At 28.1% G+C, this 20,302-nt stretch overlaps 3 protein-coding genes across 6 annotated transcripts in view; 1 reads left to right on the forward strand and 2 right to left on the reverse strand.

Annotated features, from left to right (window-relative positions):
• The first annotated feature begins 8 nt into the window (after positions 1 to 8).
• On the forward strand, positions 9 to 2,545 carry LOC113794486 (uncharacterized). Its single transcript, XM_027344637.2, has 4 exons — positions 9 to 344; positions 393 to 1,020; positions 1,072 to 1,542; positions 1,608 to 2,545. The coding sequence occupies exons 1-4, from the start codon at positions 195 to 197 to the stop codon at positions 2,507 to 2,509; spliced, it is 2,151 nt and encodes a 716-aa protein (XP_027200438.2). The 5' UTR covers positions 9 to 194; the 3' UTR covers positions 2,510 to 2,545.
• Positions 2,543 to 3,364, reverse strand: LOC113795120 (uncharacterized). The gene is made up of 2 exons (XM_027345346.2): positions 3,158 to 3,364; positions 2,543 to 3,108 (listed from the first exon to the last, which is right to left on the reverse strand). Exons 1-2 carry the CDS (start codon positions 3,216 to 3,218, stop codon positions 2,570 to 2,572), a joined length of 600 nt encoding a protein of 199 aa, XP_027201147.2. The 5' UTR covers positions 3,219 to 3,364; the 3' UTR covers positions 2,543 to 2,569.
• A 348-nt stretch (positions 3,365 to 3,712) lies between these two features.
• LOC113794212 (cell adhesion molecule Dscam1-like) overlaps positions 3,713 to 20,302 on the reverse strand; it is a 60,115-nt gene continuing 43,525 nt past the window's right edge. Inside the window, exons 13-28 of one of the 4 annotated variants that reach the window (XM_027344350.2) lie at positions 16,541 to 16,641; positions 16,301 to 16,421; positions 16,145 to 16,213; positions 13,943 to 14,062; positions 13,648 to 13,836; positions 13,340 to 13,427; positions 12,875 to 13,215; positions 9,785 to 10,312; positions 9,626 to 9,718; positions 9,354 to 9,536; positions 5,992 to 6,072; positions 5,533 to 5,739; positions 5,272 to 5,442; positions 4,927 to 5,213; positions 4,736 to 4,856; positions 3,713 to 4,503 (exon numbers count right to left, since the gene is read on the reverse strand). In XM_027344350.2, the coding sequence (XP_027200151.2) occupies positions 4,145 to 4,503; positions 4,736 to 4,856; positions 4,927 to 5,213; positions 5,272 to 5,442; positions 5,533 to 5,739; positions 5,992 to 6,072; positions 9,354 to 9,536; positions 9,626 to 9,718; positions 9,785 to 10,312; positions 12,875 to 13,215; positions 13,340 to 13,427; positions 13,648 to 13,836; positions 13,943 to 14,062; positions 16,145 to 16,213; positions 16,301 to 16,421; positions 16,541 to 16,641 (3,059 nt within the window). In that variant the 3' untranslated portion in view covers positions 3,713 to 4,144. Of the gene's footprint in view, positions 4,504 to 4,577; positions 4,857 to 4,926; positions 5,214 to 5,271; positions 5,443 to 5,532; positions 5,740 to 5,991; positions 6,073 to 9,353; positions 9,537 to 9,625; positions 9,719 to 9,784; positions 10,313 to 12,874; positions 13,216 to 13,339; positions 13,428 to 13,647; positions 13,837 to 13,942; positions 14,063 to 16,144; positions 16,214 to 16,300; positions 16,422 to 16,540; positions 16,642 to 20,302 lie in introns of all 4 variants that reach the window. The other 3 variants (XM_027344427.2, XM_075824749.1, XR_012847243.1) reach the window with 3 other exon arrangements.

The raw sequence follows: 20,302 nt of genomic DNA on the forward strand, positions 1-20,302 counted from the left end.
TTTAGATATTTTTTTCGATTCTAAAAACTGATAAACATTATTCAGAATGAATTTCGCTTTCTCCATATTTTAACGAACGAATGGAACGTTCGATCAGCTGATCTATGATGATGATTGAGCAGGGAAGATAAAAAAACAATAAACTCATTTGAATTTCGTAAATCTCACCATTTTCTCTGATTAAATTTATTAAAATGACCAAATCAAAAGAAACCAAATCTACCAAATCATTTGGTTATTTTCTTGAGAAAGCTAAAAAAATAATCGAAGAGAAAGATTATCCCCTTGCAAAATCCTATTTAATGGTAGCTGGAGCAATGGATAAAGATAATTTCCTTATCAAGGTATGTTTTTTCAATGATCGATTTTGTTTGAAAATTATTTTTTTACAGATAGAACTGTATAGAATGGCCAAACTTGAAAATGATTATGATAATGCATACAAAAATTTTACCGATTTGTTCTATGATAACAAATCATGGAACAAATTAACTGATGACTCAAAACGTCACAATCTAGAAAAAATGAATGGTTTGAAAGATTTTTTTATTGAAGAAATGAAATGCATTCTATTTTCGATAAGTGATCAATGGAGACATTGTTTGAAAAGACAAGATTTTGAGATTTTATTCAATGTCGATATGCGTGATACAAAATTTTATTACCAACTTTGGAAAAAGTTTCAAGTGGAACATCGAATCAATTTTATAACTAAATTTTGTTCGTTTTACATGGATAAAATTGAACAATTGATCGATCTATATCTTTTTATTCTCATACATTATCATCATGAAAATGTTATACAAGCAGCAATCGCATTGATAAAAATTATAGAAAAATTTTCCCAAGATTTTGAGCCAAACATTCAAGAATATCTTCGTGAAAAGTACATTTTTCATGTGATGCCTGTTTTGTTTTCATCCCAATATTATTACAAAACATTTGATGAGACCGTATTGGAAAAACATTTTCTATTAGGACTTAAATATTATATTGAAGATTTTCTTGACGATAGCAAAGGTAAAGTAAAATGTTAGCAATTTTTCATTTCATCTTTTTTTTTGCTGACAGAAAATATTCATAAGAAACGACCGTTGCTTGAAAAGAAACTTATTGAACTGGTTACATTGATTGGTGATCACAAAAAATGGAAAGTATTTAGTCACGAAAACCCATTGGAGTTATCGCAAATCGAATCTAATTTAGACACATTATCTACATATACTCACAAATGCTTCTGTCGCGACAATGAAGTGCTCGACTTAAGTTTGAAGCTGGATTCTTCAGATTATCGAAAAATCGGTTTCTATTCAATTGTTTTGTTTACAATCCTTTTCTGTCGATCAATGTCCAAGATTGGGGATCGCATCATTTGTGAAAAACTTTCCGGGTATTCTGATGGAAAAGCTATAGCCCATTTGAATCTAAAAAAACGAAAACTAATGAACTATGCCCCTTGTTTAATTGCTTCAGATAAGGATCTGATCACCGATGTTCAATTGTTGCTGAAATTTAATGTTTCTATAGATTTCATTAAACAAGGTAAGCTTACATATGATCTGTGACATATATCAACTATAAATGATAATTATTTTTTATATACAAAGAATTCAATGCTTACATTGCTCAAATCGGTCTCAACAAAAATTATCGATTTCTTCAATACAAAATTTGTCATGCATTACATGAAGCCGATTATCATAATGCAATGCAAATTTTGAAAAATTTCGAATATAGAGATATTGTGAACAATAATTTTTCCAATCTTTTATATTGGCTTCAATATTATATACAATATCTTACGCTAAGCATAAAACTCAATCAATCAAAAGATGCTGCTGTATTTATCATCAAAATTATTGATCTTTTATGCTCATCAGTTTCAAGTGATTCGGGTGATTCCAACATCACTTTTGGTTACCAGTTGACAAAGAGTCTAATGAGCAAAAATGCAAACGAAAAATCTGAAATTAATTATTGTAACATTAAACTGGCTAATGAATATCATAATTCCAGACAGATGATTTTTCTATGTCCAACTTTAGAAAATGTCATAGGATTATTGATTGATGCAACTATTATATTATTATCATCTTTAATCACGGATTTTACTATCGGTCATATAATGGTGTTATCACAATATCAATGGCCGTATTTTTATCCGGCTTTCATCAAAACAATGATGATCATACGAACTAAAACTACTACTTTTACACAGCAGCAGCCACCATCGACACCTATTAAGCCAACTTTTATTTACCCATTATTTTCATCCTATATATTTGAATCCGATATTATAGAAGAATTTCAGGCATTAGTCAATGATCAAGAATATAATTTTCAATTGGAACCGATGATTACTGTATTTAAAAATAATCAAGAAATTTCAGATTTATTATTGAATATGATGAAACAAACGTCCAATTCAAATCCACAGATTGATTTATTTGTTACATTTTTGGTCAAAGAAATCAAACCATTTTTAGCTGGACATCTTGTAAATCAATAATTAATAAATAAATACAATTTTCTATTTCTCCTCTTATGATAATCAAAAAATTGTTTCATTTTATTTTCTTATCTTTTCTAAAACAATTTCTAATGATCGTAATTGACTTTTTAATTGTGGTATATATTTTTGTCGTTGCTCTTCATCACCATGTCGAATAACTTCAACCAATTTCATCACTGCTGCAATTTCAAATTGTACCACTGCTCTTGTCCGGTAATCTGGATTAAATTGTCGAATTTCATCATGAGCTTTCTTAATCAAATCTTCTGCGCGTTTGATTAAATGATCGACATTATTATCATCATCATCATCATGTTCGATGTGATCGTAAAAAATTATGAATTCTTCTGTCAATCGATTTTCTAAATGCAATAAATCCTCACTCATTGTGTGGATTTCATTCTTAGTCAAATCTAATCCCTGATATTTTCTTTCAAATTCATCTGACAATGTTTTCACTTGGTCCTTAAGATTCTTGATCGATGATAGTAAATCTTCATGTTGTTGTTCATTTTCATCGATTACATGTTTTGCTTTTTCAACCAATGATCGAGCGCGATTAATCAATGTTTCGGCCATTTCATTATCACGATGATCTATGTAAAAATAAATGTGCTTTTAAATTCATAAATGTAACAAACAAACCTTGACTGATTGGATATGCCAATGTTGTTCCAATAAACAAGAAAAATAAAAATAATTTCATTTTTTTAATGCAATAATAATGACACGATATTGTTCAGGTTAGTTGAACGAAAAAAGATTTGATTATAAAAATCAATATTATGAGTAAGATCCTGGATGGTTATAAATGGCATCAGTTTTTTCTTAAACATCAATTTGATAATAAAAATGGCAAATCGATTGTTATTTTTATGATTAAAAATTAAAACCAGAGACTAAAATTAAGACGACTTGTCGTTAATTGATTGATCCTTGTCGATAAACAAAAAAAAAGAGAATCGTTTTCAACGGGATTAATAAAGATAAAGAAATTAATTACGATGTAGTCTCGATTTATCCAAAGGTCGATGCTAAATTCTCAAGGTAAATACATTTAAATTAATAATCCATTTTTAGATTTAATCCAAGTTAATGAATTCGAATTATCTACAAAAAACAAATTATTACTATTTCGATTGGATAGGTGGCAGCAGCTTTTGATTTCGTAAAAAAATGATTTAATAATTCTTTTTACAGTTTTCACAACAAAAAAGAAAAACATTTGGCTTTATTGATTAAAAATCGATCAATAAATTTAAATGATCATAATAATAATCATCATTTCGGCAAACAAATAGATATAAAGAAAAGGAAAGCATCGGTTGATATAATCATTCAGTTTGGTTGTAAAACATTAATGGTCTATATATAACATGATGATGAACAATTATACAGAACAGAACATTTGATTTTTAAAAAATTGGATAAAATCATCATTAATGAGTAGGATGAGCAAATTAAATAAGTGTTTTTTTTCATCAATTAGAAAAATATTATTATTACATATGATAAGCAGCACGATGAAAACAATTAAACCTTTGATTTTCAAACATTCAAACTTTTTCCCGAATTCAAAACGAATGATATATTTGTTAATAAAAAATGAATAATGTTTTAAAGCCAGAAAGATTACTCATGGAACAATGGATTTTGTCCATATTGCATTTTTTTCATATGAGCCATTGTTCCTTGTTGTTGTTGTTGATGATGTTCCTTTGAATCATATCGTGTGACCATTGTTGTGTTTGGATTTGCTGTTGCTCGCCAATTGGCAGTGTTTTGATTATTCGAATGGTTGTTGGATGTGTGTGGATTCGTCGTCGCCGTTGATGATGATGATCCCAATCCTCCTCCTCCATTTCCCATATTGTTGTTCGATATTCGACATCCTCCACTATTCGGTGTTGATGAATCAAATGATTCAGAATCGAGGTTGATAATATCATCGGTTGTTGCAACGGTTGTGGCTGTAGCCATTGTTGAGCCACCTAAAAGATACAATCACAGAATGGGTGTGAATTAGTTATGATTGCAAACGAGAAAAAAACCTATGGAAAACTACATAGGATATGGGGTTTCGATGGATCAATTGAATTTTCTATGTAAATGGATGGAGGAAATGATGATTTATCAATTGCAAATCTCGTAAATGCTAAGACACATGCTTCTAATGATGATGATGGGGGTGTGGTATGTAATACTAATCATCATCAACAATACTATAGGCGTTAGGCGGTATTATCCTGGTCGTACGAGGAAATTGATAGATGTGCACATCGGATCTTGGTGGCCTTGGTGTCCGTTTAACTGTAGCATAGATTCCATCATGTTCAATTGAATACTGTATAGAATTATAATAGTCAAATTAGTTTAGTTTTATAAAATCATAGATTTACTATGATAAAACTCACGTTTGCCGCCTTCATTGGCGACATGTTTAAATGATTAAGTGGATATCTTTCCTCATTTCCGGCTTTTTCCTGAATATTAGTCATTGCATATGGGCTTTGAAAATGAACAACATTTTGATTCATTGTGGCTACACAACCACCACCATTACCAGCAACTGGATAGCCTTTAAGGTCGGTATTGGTGTTGAATCCGCCATTTAAATTATTGGCATATTTAGCCTCTAATTCTCCCATAATGACCGATTCATTTCCTTCGGTTGTAAATTTATTCTGATCATTAAAATTGCCTAAAATAATAGAAAAAGCATTGGAAAAATTAATTCATTAGATAACACCAGGGCTTACCATAAATATTATTTGTATGCCGAGGTTTTCGAGTAAAAATGATATAAACAAGTGATAAAAGAACGACAATGACAACAAATGAAATGACCGATGGTACAACAACTAAAACATCAGCATAGAATGGCACAGAAGATGTTGACCGAGAGCCCATTAAAATGATAGCTTGATCATCTGAAAATACAATAGAAAAAAATGAATAGATAAGAGAAGATTCAATGGAAAATATTTTATTAAAATTATCATCATCATTAATATTATTACTTTGTAACGATGACATCGGCGTGATGAAATGATATTCAGCTTCAGTACTACCGGCTTCATTGAATGCGGTCACTCGAATCTGATATTTATGTCCTGGCAGTAGATCATTGAGCACAATAGTTCGTTGATCGGACATTGTCAACGGGGTCCAGTTATGTAATCGATCCGTTTTGTACATCACTTCGAAATTATTTATTTTACATCCGCCTTTGATCGTCATTGTCAACATGGCCAAAATAAAAAAAAATCAAGAATAGAAATACGATGAAAACAGAGTGAACAATGAACGAGAAAAAAATGATAGTAAATGAACATTAAGAATGATTATTATTATTTTTATTATTTTCATTCTGGAAGCGGTACATAGATTTATATACTATATGGTTTCGATTCCATTCAAGAAAATGTTTTCAAAGATTCCAAAATAAGAAAAAAGAAAGAATATAGGAAAAAACTTACCATCATGAAATGAATCAAGATAAATAGTAACCATAGTGTAATTGACCGAAAGCAACGAATTCTTATCGGGAGCAACTGGAGCTATATTTAGAGAAGGAAAAAAAGGAGCGACAGAGAAGATAAAAAATAAAAATGTAAAAGAAAAAATACAAAAGAATTATTTTTCTCGAAATAAAGAAGTAAAAAAAAAGAGAAGAAGAAATTAATTGTATATAAAAAAGATAAATCTTAAATAGTTTCTTGTGACCACGGCCAGACAGGACCGCATCAACATTAATGACAAGATTTCATTAAATTCTTGTTTTTTTTTTTTTGCATTTAGGACATCATTGGAATATTGGTTAAAAACTGAATTCATTAGAATTCGTTTTTCTTTGTGTATCAAGCTCATAAATAGTTTGAAAACGATAAACATTCATCAATAAGAATCAAATTCTCATTTATTCTATGTGATTTTTATTTTAAAAAATTGACAATTTCTTTTTTAACTTGAGTTTTTGTTTGAAATTTATGATATGTTAAATTTAACTAAGTACACATAGTAGAATGAATAAGGTGTGAAAGAAATTAGATCCATGCAGGTGTTACAATCAATATTATGGATGGTCAGCATGATAAAAAAATATGATAATAATTGATTCAACCAATATGTATGATAATTTTTCTTTTTTTTCGTGACTATCATTTTGTTGCAATAAACATATACACATACAAATGATTTGTATGGTATTTTTATCGAATTGAATGTTTCGGATTCTTTTTGTATTGAAAAAATGTGAGTTTTTTCACTATTCATTCATTCATCATAACGTCAAAAAACCGAGAGAGTCATTGACTATTTGATGATCGAATGATGATGATAATAATTGAAATGACCGATTCAAATAGTCAATGCCGTATGAATAAAGTGTGTGAATGTGTAATTGTGAATGTTAAATGGAAATTCCACTCAACTTATTTTTTTTCTTTTTTTATAATATTCGTTTCGTTCCAGAATATTATTTGAACTAAGATCGAAATTGAAAACGGAAAATATAAATAAATAAAACTTGAAAATGATAAAGAAGTCAATATGGAAAATAAGAAAAGAAAAAAATTTAGAAAATTCTTTATTAGTTTGTAGTCATATTTGATCTCGAATGTTTTTTTTATTTATTTCTTTATATCGAATAGTTCAAATATGATGATGATGATGATGATGATTATGAAAACACAAAATTTTCAATAACAACGATTATATAAGTTTTTTTTTTATTAGGTCATCATGTAAATATACTACCACAATATTTATTCTGAACATTTTTTTTCATTTTCAATAATCTAATATTTTTTTTTGACCGAAAAAATAATAATTTACTTTTATCATCCTAATATTGTGGACATTAGTTTTCTATTCACAAATTCAATACAAACAGAACAATTCAATACAATTTTCCGTCGTTAAAAGGCAGAAATGGAAAATTAAAAGCCATTGACATCTGCAAACACACACACACAAATAGTTGATATGGTGCCCAAAAGAATTTTTTTTTCTATAAGCATAAATTCTTTTCTTATTCATTTTTAATGGTATATACAAACACAAACACACACGTTTGATTCTGGCATGAATGATGGGCACCGAGAGCAATTATAGAATTTATTTCATGTTATCTATGTCGTATATTCAATATCCAATTCATGTATTTTTTTCTCCCCTCTACTCATCTTTCTATAACATTAAAGTGCTATACAAATGAATGAACATGAAATGAATTCAATGAAGAAAAAAATCATTTACACAGCCAAACATTTGATTATCATTTCTGTTTTTTTTTCATTGAAATGGAAAAGAATTTCGCTATCTCTATCTCTATCGTTTGATTCATATATTCAATTTCATCAAAATCTTGTGAGATGCTGATGACAACATAGAAAAAAATTGAATAATTTTTTCCATGTTATTCAATAAATCTCAAAGTAATAATAATGATGACCCTAAGATTGGATTTGAAATTAAAATTCGACAATCTTCATTCATTCAATTTTTTTTGTCTGTCTCTTTTCTTTTTCTTCTTCAACCACTCTTAATTCTAAAGATCATTATTGACATATTAATAAATTATCACAAAAACATCATCATCATTGTGAAGCAATTTCCATCACTCTCTTCAAACATTTCCGTTCCTATCATCACCATAATAATCACGATCCAAAGCAAGAGAGAAAAAAATCTCATTATTACAACAATAGCTAAAGAAAGCATTAAAAATTTTCTCCTTTTTTCAAAAAAATAATACAATAAAATATGATTTCATCCTTCACAACCATTGTTATTGATTGCATGTATATTTTTTTGGAATGAAAATTGAAGTATGTGAAAAAAATAAAAAATTCAAGAGAGAGAGAGAAAAAAAAACTGAATGAAAATGATATTTAGTTTAAATTAAAATTCAAGCAAAAAAAAGAAAAAATCGAAAATCGAAATCGAAAATGAATTCATATTTTCATTGTTGTTATTGTCGCTGTTCAAAACCACATTTTTTTAATGATATTGAAAGCATTGATATAATGACACTATATTGGATTTGATGTCAACAATGTCTGAACAATGATTAATTTCTTTTAAATCCCCATTCCCAATCAAATGTAAGAAATTCTAAAATTGGAAGAAAAAAAAAATATGAAATTCATTCCCACTATGTTTTATTGTATGTTATTATTGTATGGAAAATAATTTAAATATCATATCATATCTGAATACTTGATTAGATTCGAAGATATGTCGAAAGAAAAAAAAATGATGAAAAATCCATTCCAACAAATAAAAAAAGGAAAATTTTCCGGCAATATCAAATGCCAAATTGATTAGACTGAAGGAAATAAGCATCGATAAATCATCAATGATCATGATTTTTCATGATTATCGATGATTGCAATCTCGATCATTAGAAATTGGATTTTTTTTCTGTCTGATTATCGGCTAATTCTCGATTGATCACATTACATCGAATTTCTAAAAACACGAACAACAATAACAACAAAAGAATAAAAGAAAAATCAAAGACATCAATTTTGCATATCACGTATTTTGGCCACAAAATCCTCTATGATTTGTCTGTAAACATGATACGTATTCGTTTGTGTGTGATCGAATGTTTATGCTAAAACTATTCGTTTTTTTTTCGTTGTCGTTGTATAAACATACGAAATTCGATGATGATGGATATTGTATCAGAATAATTTCAAAAATCTGATCATCATTGCTAAAGATTAATCATTCATTCGATCATCATAAAAACATTATAGTATTGCTTGTATAAACAACAATAATGAAAATGAAAACAAACAGAAAAAAGCAAGCAATATTGTTGTTAACTTACAAGTTCCATCGGTACGTGCCGAAACTACTTGGCTTGGATCGCCTTTTCCAGCCGAATTAAAGCCAACCAAATAATATTGATATCGAGTACCACAACGAAGATTTTCATGTGTAAATGTTTGGATATTTGATAATTTCAATTCACGCCAATCGCTTGATTCGCGTTTATAATGTAGAATATATCCTAAATAATAAAATAATCATTATATAAATAATAATGGCTATTATTAGATAAACAAAACAAAACCGAAAACAATTTGAGATTAAACATGCCTGATATAATTTGATCGGACAACATTGACCATGATAATCGTATGAAATTAAATGTTACTTCAGTAACTTGCAGTGTTGGTGATGTTGGTGGATCTATAAATAAAAATTTGCGAGTTGAATTTTTTTCTGAGTTTTGATTTAACAAGTGAAATATCATACCAAATTCTAATGTTTTAACATGCACCGGTTCAGATGATGGACCGGCACCTTTTGAATTGAAAGCTTGCACGATAATTTCATATCGTGAAGCTCGTTTAAGCTCGCTAATAATACATTCTTCAACATTATCTTTTCCTTTAACTTCAAGAGTTTTGTAGATAAAATCACTTTGTTGTGTAGATCCAGATGATGATGATGATGATCCATCCATTGATGAGGTCGATTGAATTAATCGATAGCCAATATAATAACCACGAATAAAACCAAATTGAAGCTCTTTACGTGGTGTTTTCCACGATACTTTGATCGATGTAGATGTTAATGCTATAGCTTTCAAATGTAATGGCGGACCACCAGGCGTTTCTTCATCCGTTTGTACAAACATTACATCACTTGGTTCACTTTGACCAAGATCATTGATAGCAATAATACGAACTTGATATGTGGTTACCGGTTGAAGGCCATTTAATGAAACAGAATTTTCCGATGCAACCAATGTTAAATTATAGTAATGTGACGATAATTTTTCTAGTGAGAAGAAAAAAATAATCAGACAAAAAATAAAAACCAAAAAACATTATTTGTAGATTAATAGCCCATTGAAATTGTTCAAAATTTCCGTCTTGATTTTTTGTGTTCAATGTGTGTGTGAGTGAATTTTTTTTCATTTCAACAAACTAAAACCAATTCAAACAGAATGGATGAAAAATTGAATGATTAATTGGAGTGAAATGGGATCTCGAGAAATGGAAACAAAAAAAACCGAAAAATGAACATCATCCAGGCTATAACCATTTTTTAAGAATGAAACTAAAAAAATTGATGTGGATGACCAAAATAAAACAAGGTTTCCCATATCAATAAAAAAAACCCAATAACAACAGCAACAAAGTAACAACTGAAACGTCAAACAAAAGGTTCACAACCTTGTTTCATTTTTTTCGTTTGTATAATTTTTTTGTTTTGTTTTCATTTGATAGTTTACAGTTAAAGTTTCAAACAAATGGTGAGCAATAAAGAATGAGAAAAAAACGTTTGATCAAATCGAAAGGCATCGTGCGAATTGTTCAAACACAAAAAAATTCACTAAACTCAAATCGAATGATTTATTGGAATAAGATACTTTTTTATACAAACAGACATTGTTTTGTTGAAAAAAAGAGATAAAAAGAAATGAAGAAGCTTGAGATCCATTTTCATCATCATCATCATCATCATTGAATGGCATTATTATTATTATTATTTTCTATCTAAACAATTTCTTTCAACCTTTTTTTTTCTTCCGAATGGAATTCTAATGGGTAAATTTGCCCCTTGTGAAATGAAGAAGAATATATTTGAAATGACTATAATCGATGACTATTTGTATTTGTGTAAATGTGTGTTTTCTATAAGATATATCCTGTCAATTCTGTGGAATGATGTTTCAAGCAATTTGTGAAAACCAAAAAAAAAAAAAAAATATTTTTTTTTCCTTTCCCGTTTTTGATCATAAGAAAAGCCGTCAAATTGATGTGTTTGTGTGCCAGTATCTGTGTGTGTTTATGTGTCTTTGTATATTGAATCTATATGAAAACAAAAGTCAAATGATCAAACGAATCTGCGAAAAAAAAGTTGAAACTTTTCTCTTGTTTGATTCACATTTTTTCTTAACTATAATTATCCATCAAATAATTGTGAACAAAAAAAAATCTAATAATTACTTCTATTTCAATCATCAATGATCAGAAATAAAAACCTCAAAAGTTAAAAGTCAACAATTAAAGTAAAAATCTTTGAGGCGTCAAAATTATTTCGAAATTCAAACAATACACACAAATCGATATGAAAAAAAATGATATAAAAATTTCAATTTTGAAAAATTTTTGACAGAAATATCCAATTCAATTCGTAAATCATTTTAGCTCAATCAATATGATCCGAAGAAAAAGCAAAAGCCTAGTCGATTTGATCAAATTAAATGATGATGAACATTAAATAATAAAAAACAATAATGATAATCAAGTTTGAGGATTTTTCAAAACTTTAGTTAATTCAACTTGAAAAACAAAATCAGTGTGAAAAAAAATTCGACAACATTAAAGTTTGTGGATTCTTTATAAAGTCAATAGTCAATCTGAATCAGAAAATAGTGAAAAACATTTTTCCAACTTCAATTTTACGAAAACACACACACACAAAAACAAATCTAGAAAATCTTGAGAAAAAAATTTGCTGTTAAGTGGTTTATTGTTTATTTTTGCACTATTATATTCTCTCTCACTCATCTTCATTATCATCATCATTTACCACCCTATCGATTCGTTTAGCAACGAATTTCATTTCATTTTATTTTTATTTTCTAGGTTCAATTCTTTAGGCCTTTTCTTTGTTAAGATTTCAATTTTTGTTGTTATTGATGCTTCACCATAAAGAACCAAAATAAAAAAAGCAAGAAAATTAAATATAATAATGTTTTTTTAAGGGTAACCAGAATCTCAGTATGTGTGTGTGTGTGATGCCACAAATAAAAAAAATGAAGAATGATAGTGATACGATGAACAACCCAAACGATAGTGATAATGATTTTAAATTTTTTCAATCGTGAAAATCATAAAAAATGATCAACCGATTCTTGTGTGTAAAGATGTGCGTGTGTATCAAGTTTTTTTCCTCTTTATTTGAATCATTCGTTTTCGTTTTTTTTTTTTTGCTGCTTGCAAGTACAAGATTGTTCCAAATCAAATGAACTGTTTCCTCTGCATCATCCGCTTTCTTCATTTGAAACCTAACATATAGAATAGTGATACACCAGAAAGAAAGACTAAAACATTTCGTTCAACAACATTATTCTGTCTGGATCTTATGATATTATTTTTAATTAAGTTTTACTCAAAAATAAAGCAAATGAACAAAAAAAATTCTGCCTTTAAGGAGACCCAAAGGATCTCCATATGTGTTTTTTTTTCGTTTTGTTTCATTCCAATTTTATTATCCATTATTTTACATGAACAAATTCAATGTTCTGTTTTAGTGTTCCTAATTTTCATATCAATCAAGTATGGGGAACAAAAATAATTTTACAAATTAAATCAAATTTTTAATACATACCACTTTCAGGTTTATGTTGAACAATATAATGAGTTAATGGACTATTACCACTATATGGTGTTGACCATTGAATACGTATTGATCGGCCATCTCTTTCAATAATTTTTATATCACTTGGTGGATCCGGCGGTTCCTGTACAATAAGTTGTATATTGGTATCATCATGACCAAATGAATTGGATGCCAAACACGTGTATAGACCACCATCACGACGATCAGCATTACGAATCAATAGTTCGGATTTAATACCTTCATTCATAATTGTTTCAATTAGATCATATCGACCATCTTCAGTGGTCATTAATGGTGCTTTATCTTTGAACCAAGAAATGGTAACAGGCCTATCATACAAATAAAACAAACAAAAAAGGATAACAACATTATAAGCCTCTTTACTCCACAATGTAAAAACTATTTCCAAAAAGGATAGAAAAAATAGATAAATCCGAATATGATTCCACTTACTTATCACCATTTGCACTACATTTGATTCGTGCTTCTAATCCTCGATGAACAGTTTCAGTACGGAATTTTGTCTCAAATGTTGCCGCAACTAATTGAATAATAAAAAGCAAAAAAAACAAAAACAAAATAAATAACAAAGCATAGCAAAATGACCATTAAATGAAAAAAAATCTGCGAATCTGATGATCCAGACAGAATTCAATGATTTCGATTTAATATGAATGTCAAATAATAGAATTGTTTATACTAAATTGTTATATGTTTGTTTGATAATAATTTTATTCTCAAAATCATTTACAGTGGCTTACCATTGACAGTAATCTTAATAACTTTACTGATACCAGGACCAATACCATTGGATGCAGCACACATATAATAACCAGTATCGGATTTATGTGAATTATGTATGACCAATGATCCATTTTCATATGATCGATAATGTCCATTTGAATTGATTGGCTTGAAATTCGATGGTAATTCATTGTTAATATCTAGACCTTAATGGAAAAAAAGAGAAGAATTTTTTTTCAAAATATATTTCAAATAATAATGATTATAATAGAGAATGATTTTCAAAAAAAGAAAGAAAGAATTTAATTATACCTTCAGCCCGTGACCATGTAATAACCGGTTCCGGATAGGCATCCGTATCACAATCAATAATGGCATTATGTCCTTTAACGACCGTCATATCCGTTGGTTCGATACGCCAACGTGGTGGTACTGTATGTATATTAATGATTGATAAACGAAAAAAGTGGAAATATAAAAAAAGAAGAATGAATTAATGTAAAAAATGATTCATTTTTGTTTCATATTTTTTTCGTAGATATTCATTGGTTATCATTCAAACGCCAAACATCTTTAACCTCGAAACTTTAAGAGCCATCATCAAATCGAATACCGATAACAGATACTTATTTTTACAGTATATGTCAAGAATATATAGGGCATTCAACGTCATTAAATGATGAATTACTTTCAGAATGATCATTTATCGTTTGATTTTCTAATATTTTCTCCATAAATATTAGATAGATATGATGTTGCAAATGATTATTGAATATTCTTTATATCTTTTTATATTATAAAAAACAAGAACGGATGGTCGGTTCGAATTTTTTCCTTCTCTCTTCTATTTTCATCATAATATTTTGATTCCAAATTTTCAGATTCATTTGCATAAAAACATTTGATATGAGCAAAGAAAATCTAACTGGCTTTTATTTGGGTTTGATTTTTTAACTTCACATTTGAACTGTGAAAAAAAATTGAAGTAAAGTTTCTATTTTCACTTTTTCGCGTTCATCTTCGCAATACTATACGGTCTAGACACAAAAATTTTCCATATACAATAGATTCTATAGGGATTCTTCAACTAACCAACCAAACAAACTAGGCAACAAAAAAAACAAAACACACATAGAGAGCAAAGAAATATCCAATATTCTCGAGAGACAAATTGTTTTCATTTTGATATTGTCTATTTGTAAGACAATTGTATGGCATCTTTGGGCGATGAGATTGCAATTTTGATGTATAAAAATGAATAAAAGAAAAGTCAAAATAGAATTGATGAAAACAAGTCAATCAATTATAAACATTGGAAACAATTTGTTTGGAATAAATGTTTGTTTGTTGAATCAAATGGGAGAAAAAAAGAACAACAATCTGAAGTACAAATCGGCAAAAATAATAGAAAAATTTATCATTTTGAACCAAAAATTGAATAGGAAATAATACTGGGTTACTAATTTTGCCAATCGACAAATTATAATGAAAAACCTCGATAATAATATTCGTATTTATTTCTATGTTCGTAATTGATACAAATTAAATAATAAGAAAAGAAACTTATGCGAATATAGTGTTAAGAATGAAATGAAAAGATACGAATGATGATTGTTCTTTCCACTTGAACATACACGAAAAAAATTGGGGAATTTGAAAGCAAGCTAAAAACTTTACAAGACAGAAAAAACAACTCTCTTCATAATCAAATTGTTGCTGACATAAGCAAAAATTTTACAATTTACAATCCAAGAATTCCATTTGAAAAGATCGACAACCAAAACTGTCGACAAACAACAAAAAAAACAAATCATCATCGTCTTGAAAGTGATGCGATAAAAAAATCATGTTCTATCTGATTCGAAATTGTTCAAATTGATGCAAGAGAGAGAGAAAAAAAAACACTTCATTAGATATTCATGTGACGAAAGAAAAAAACAATTAAAATTCTAATCAATTTATAACGAATGTGTTCGAATGTTGTGCAGTACGGATGTATGAATGTTTCATTTTAGCTATGAATTCTTCAACCGGAATTGAATAGATAAAAAAAATTCCTTAATAATGACAATCGAACAGAACAAATTATTCGAGCTACTGACGTAGCAATTGATAAATAAGAGAGTTGAGGTGAATGGCGATAAAAAAAAATAGATTCAAACGGGGTGTTTCAGGTTTTTCGAATTTAAGCACTAATTATAATGATTACATTCTTCACGTTTTTTATGCCATTGTACTACAATTTCACATTCTGGTATTTTAGCTAAAAGATTTGAGTTGGATGTAATTAATTTAATTAGCGTACAACCATCATCATCAAATAACAGTAATAGCAACAGCAAAAACAATAATAATAATGAGCGACGATGACAAACCAATAGAATTTTCATTCTAGCTCAACATTTATTGATGACAATGGTTAAAACAATAATTGAAAAGGCCATGGCATCTAAATGTTAATTTATTACGTGCATACTCATTTGATGTTGATGAATTTTCTCATTTAAAACTTACCGTGTATGATCATTGTTGCACTATGGCTACTGCTTCCAGCTCCATTCGATGCAACACAAGTATAGTTACCTATTTGTTTGAGAAAGAATCGAATAAATTGATGAAAATTTCTTAAAGGTAAAAAATAATATTTTTTTAATATTCACACTTCTTTACCTCTATGGTCAGGCTGTACAGACTCGAATGCCAAAGTAACGGAATAATCAGTAACATGTATGATATTCGTATGAGGAAATGAACCAATAGATAATTTTTTTCCATCTTTATACCATTCAACCTGAATAAAATTATAAAAGTCAATTATAATTAAATGTGTGATAATGATAAAATTTTTCATTAGAATAAATGACAATAAAATTATGATGATAATGGAAAATAAAATAATTGTTAACATACTTTGATCGGAGGATCACCTTTGACAACCGTACAAAGTAAATTATAACGCTGAGATTGATGTAAGGACTGTGGAAATTTGAATGGTTCGATCACAGGACGAACTAAACAAATCAATGATTAAAAAAAGGGCCAGAGAAAGAAAAAATCACATTATTCACCCCGAATAATAGAATTGAAGGAAAAAAAAGAGAAAAAAATGATAATCAAATATTAGTTTCACGTATACATCCTGTTTTAGGAAAAAAAATGAAAATAATGAATAAAAAGATAGAGAAAGAGGAATATCTCGTTTATTTCATCGAATCAATTCAGAATTATGGTATTGTATGTGTGTATATATGAAACGTTCAAATTCTCATTATTTTATCAACACTAGACATCTATACGTATTCAATATAGCTATTAGTTAAGATATTTCTATTATTCGAAGTTCCTTAAGGCCAGATCATATCACACATACACGAACATTGTTTGATCGGTTCTATTCAATGTTTTTTTTTCATTGAAAGAAACGAATAATAAAAGATTAATAGGAAAAAAAACATTCGTTGCAATCTAATAGATTTTATTCGGTGATTTTTTTTCATCCACATCATCACTATTGTTCATGAATTGAATGAATATTTTTCGTCGAAAAAAATATACACCTGAAAGATTATTAAAATAAAGGAAATTTTTCAAGTGAGAAAAAGCAAGAAATTTTTACATTATTTAAGAATCAAAGATTTCTCATCATCATCATCATTGTTGTTGTTGTTTTTTTGTTTAGAAACAAATCAGTGAAGAAACTAACTTGAATGAAAATAAAATAATGATAATAATAATGATAATAATGAGAGCTGGATAGACAGAAAACGATAAAAATAGGAAATAGCAATCATTTAAAACACAAGTTTTTTCACTTAATTAATTTTGCTTTTTTCCACTTTTTTCGATGGATAGTGTTTGAGAAATTCCTATACACACATACACATAAAATTACTATCAATAATGGAAACATTGCATTTATGCATAATGCCAAAAAAATAGAATGTTTTGTAATTTTCTGGAACCATACGTTCCTCATCATTCAGTGATTGCGTGTTCATTCACATTCATTCATCAATCCATTTATGTATTCATTCATTTAGTACTTTTACATCTTGCTGATAGCAACGAAAATGGCTACAACATTGGTAAATTTGTTGAAACGGAACGCATGAATATGCTATGAAGCTTCAATTAAATTATGGTAATGAGTCGAGTTTTATCAACGAAAAGAAAAAAAAAGAAAGAAAAAGAATAAACTAAACGAACGATAAAAACAAATTTGACGAACCATTAGAGATGTGATCATCATTATCATCATCAATGAAAAATTGTACAGTTTAAATGATGATGATTAAAACAATAATATTTCTTGTGTATGGATAAAACAACAACAACAACAACGATATTCTGATTCTTCGAACCGTATGAAAATAAATTACTAAATAATACGCCCATTCTTTTATACATTTTTATAATAGCAAAAAACAACGACAGCAACATCAACAATAATACTAAACACTACCGAAATGATTTGGGATTCTGGACAAAACAATTCAAAAAACATTTTATTTACACCGACATGACATATGTAATAACAACATGATGATGATGACGATGAATTAGCATATAGATTCTATGGTTATTTGATTTTATATCATCATCATCATCATTGTTTTTATTATAAGTTTTGTCATTTTTATCGTTGGTTTGAATTCTATAAATTCTCAAATTCTACATACTGTGTTAATGATGGTGGTAAATCTTTATAATAGGAAATGATGAAAAATATTATAATATAGAGAAAAGGCATTCAGTGAACAAATACACGCACACCCAATTACAATCAACAATCCAAAACGGAAGAATATAATCGGTAATTTGATGCCCATAAACAATAACAACAAAAACAACAGAAGGAAATCAACCAAGCAAAAAAGAAGAATATAAACATACCAAAAAACACAAACAAGTAGATATAATATTTAAGCAATTAAATGCGCATAAATATATCCGATGTTTTTTTTTGCTAACAAAAAAATATATTTTGTTCGTACGAATAAAATCATCGAGCCAAAACCAAATAATAATAACAACAACAACGATAAAAAAACTATGTGAATCAAGAATTTTGCTTCTCAAATGACTTGTTGTTGTTGTTATATTCTTCTATTTCTTACGCAAACTTGGTTTAATTATTGTGGGTTTTTGTTTATGTTTTTCATTGTGGTTAAATAGAGTTTTTTTTCTAGAGTTTATTTTGATTAGAAAACCCAAAGCCAAAAACCAAGACCAAAGAATCTAATGAAAGTTTTTTCTTTTTCATTGAACAGAAAAAACCAAAGCTATAAAAAATAATAAACTGTCATAACCGGTTATAATAATTTTTCTAATTCTTATTTTACGATAAAAACTAAATGACAGTATTTAAAAACGATCATATAATATAATCACATAATCAACATTATTTCCAAATGGTTAAACGTATTGAATCAAAAATGAAATCCAAAATGCAAAAAAAAACAATAAACAAATTAGCATTAATTAATTATGAAGGGTAAATTATTATAGAGGACAAAACAAAAAAAAAAAAGAATGGATCATAAGTAAACTAAATAAAATTATTTTGTTTTTAAATTAAAAAAAAAATTAATTGAATTTGAGCAGTGAAGTTAGCATTTTTGTTTCACTTCAAAATAACAAAGATTAGATAAATTTTTTTTGTGCAGCATATTTGATCATTAGGTATCATATACAATTGATAATGATAATAAATGAATCTTATAATATATTCCAATAATGATGATAATGATAAGATTGAGATAAGATAAAATTATAAATTCACATATCACATATTATACAATTTACAATCAAGAATCGTCGAGAAAATTCAAAAAAAAAAATTTCTTTAGTTTTTTATTATCGAACAATAATATCATGAACTCAATGGACAAAGATCAGTAGAAAAAAAATCAACAACAAAAACAACAACAACCAGAATAATATGTTATGGTTTTCTATCTCATTACACAATACCGCCAAGCAAGCACCATCATCTATTTGATCATTATTCAATAAATCTCATGTTATATTCTGGATCATAATTATGACTATTAATAATAATGATGATCACCAACATATCACATTGGAGAGAAAGAGAAAGAGAGAAAACATAAGAAACACTATTAATAATTTTTCATCTTTTGAGTTTGTTTTTGTTGTGTTTTTTTTTATTCTTTGGAATGAGGGGTAGACATGATTTCTCATTTCGTGTTCATCATCAATTTAAGACAACATATAGAGTATAATTGTAGTTGTTTTCCTGCTACTGATCAAATATTGTTCATTCATCTACAAAAAAAAAGAAAAAGAAAATGAAAATGATCATATTGATAATACATCGACAATCAATATATGCCAAGTGAAAAATAGAAAGAAAAAGAAATATAATGGGACAGAATCCATAGAGATTGTTACGATAACAAAGAAGGCAAAGAAAAACCACAAGCACTGAATGATTTTTCCAATATATTTCCCCTACGTTCATATATTCGATTTTGACCACCACCACCATCAACAACAACCGAGCAATCTAAATCATATCACATATACACCATCCAAAATAAAAATAATATTTAAACAAAACAATATCTACATGATTTAGTTTTTATTTTAATCATAATTAATAAAAACAACCATAAACAATGATCATGATCATGATTCGACAATGAGAAT

Source organism: Dermatophagoides pteronyssinus, unplaced genomic scaffold, assembly GCF_027571235.1.
Source record: "Dermatophagoides pteronyssinus isolate colony J.1.1.1.1 unplaced genomic scaffold, Derpt_VIB-CSIC_2022.12 sq0002, whole genome shotgun sequence".
NCBI lineage: Eukaryota > Metazoa > Arthropoda > Arachnida > Sarcoptiformes > Pyroglyphidae > Dermatophagoides > Dermatophagoides pteronyssinus.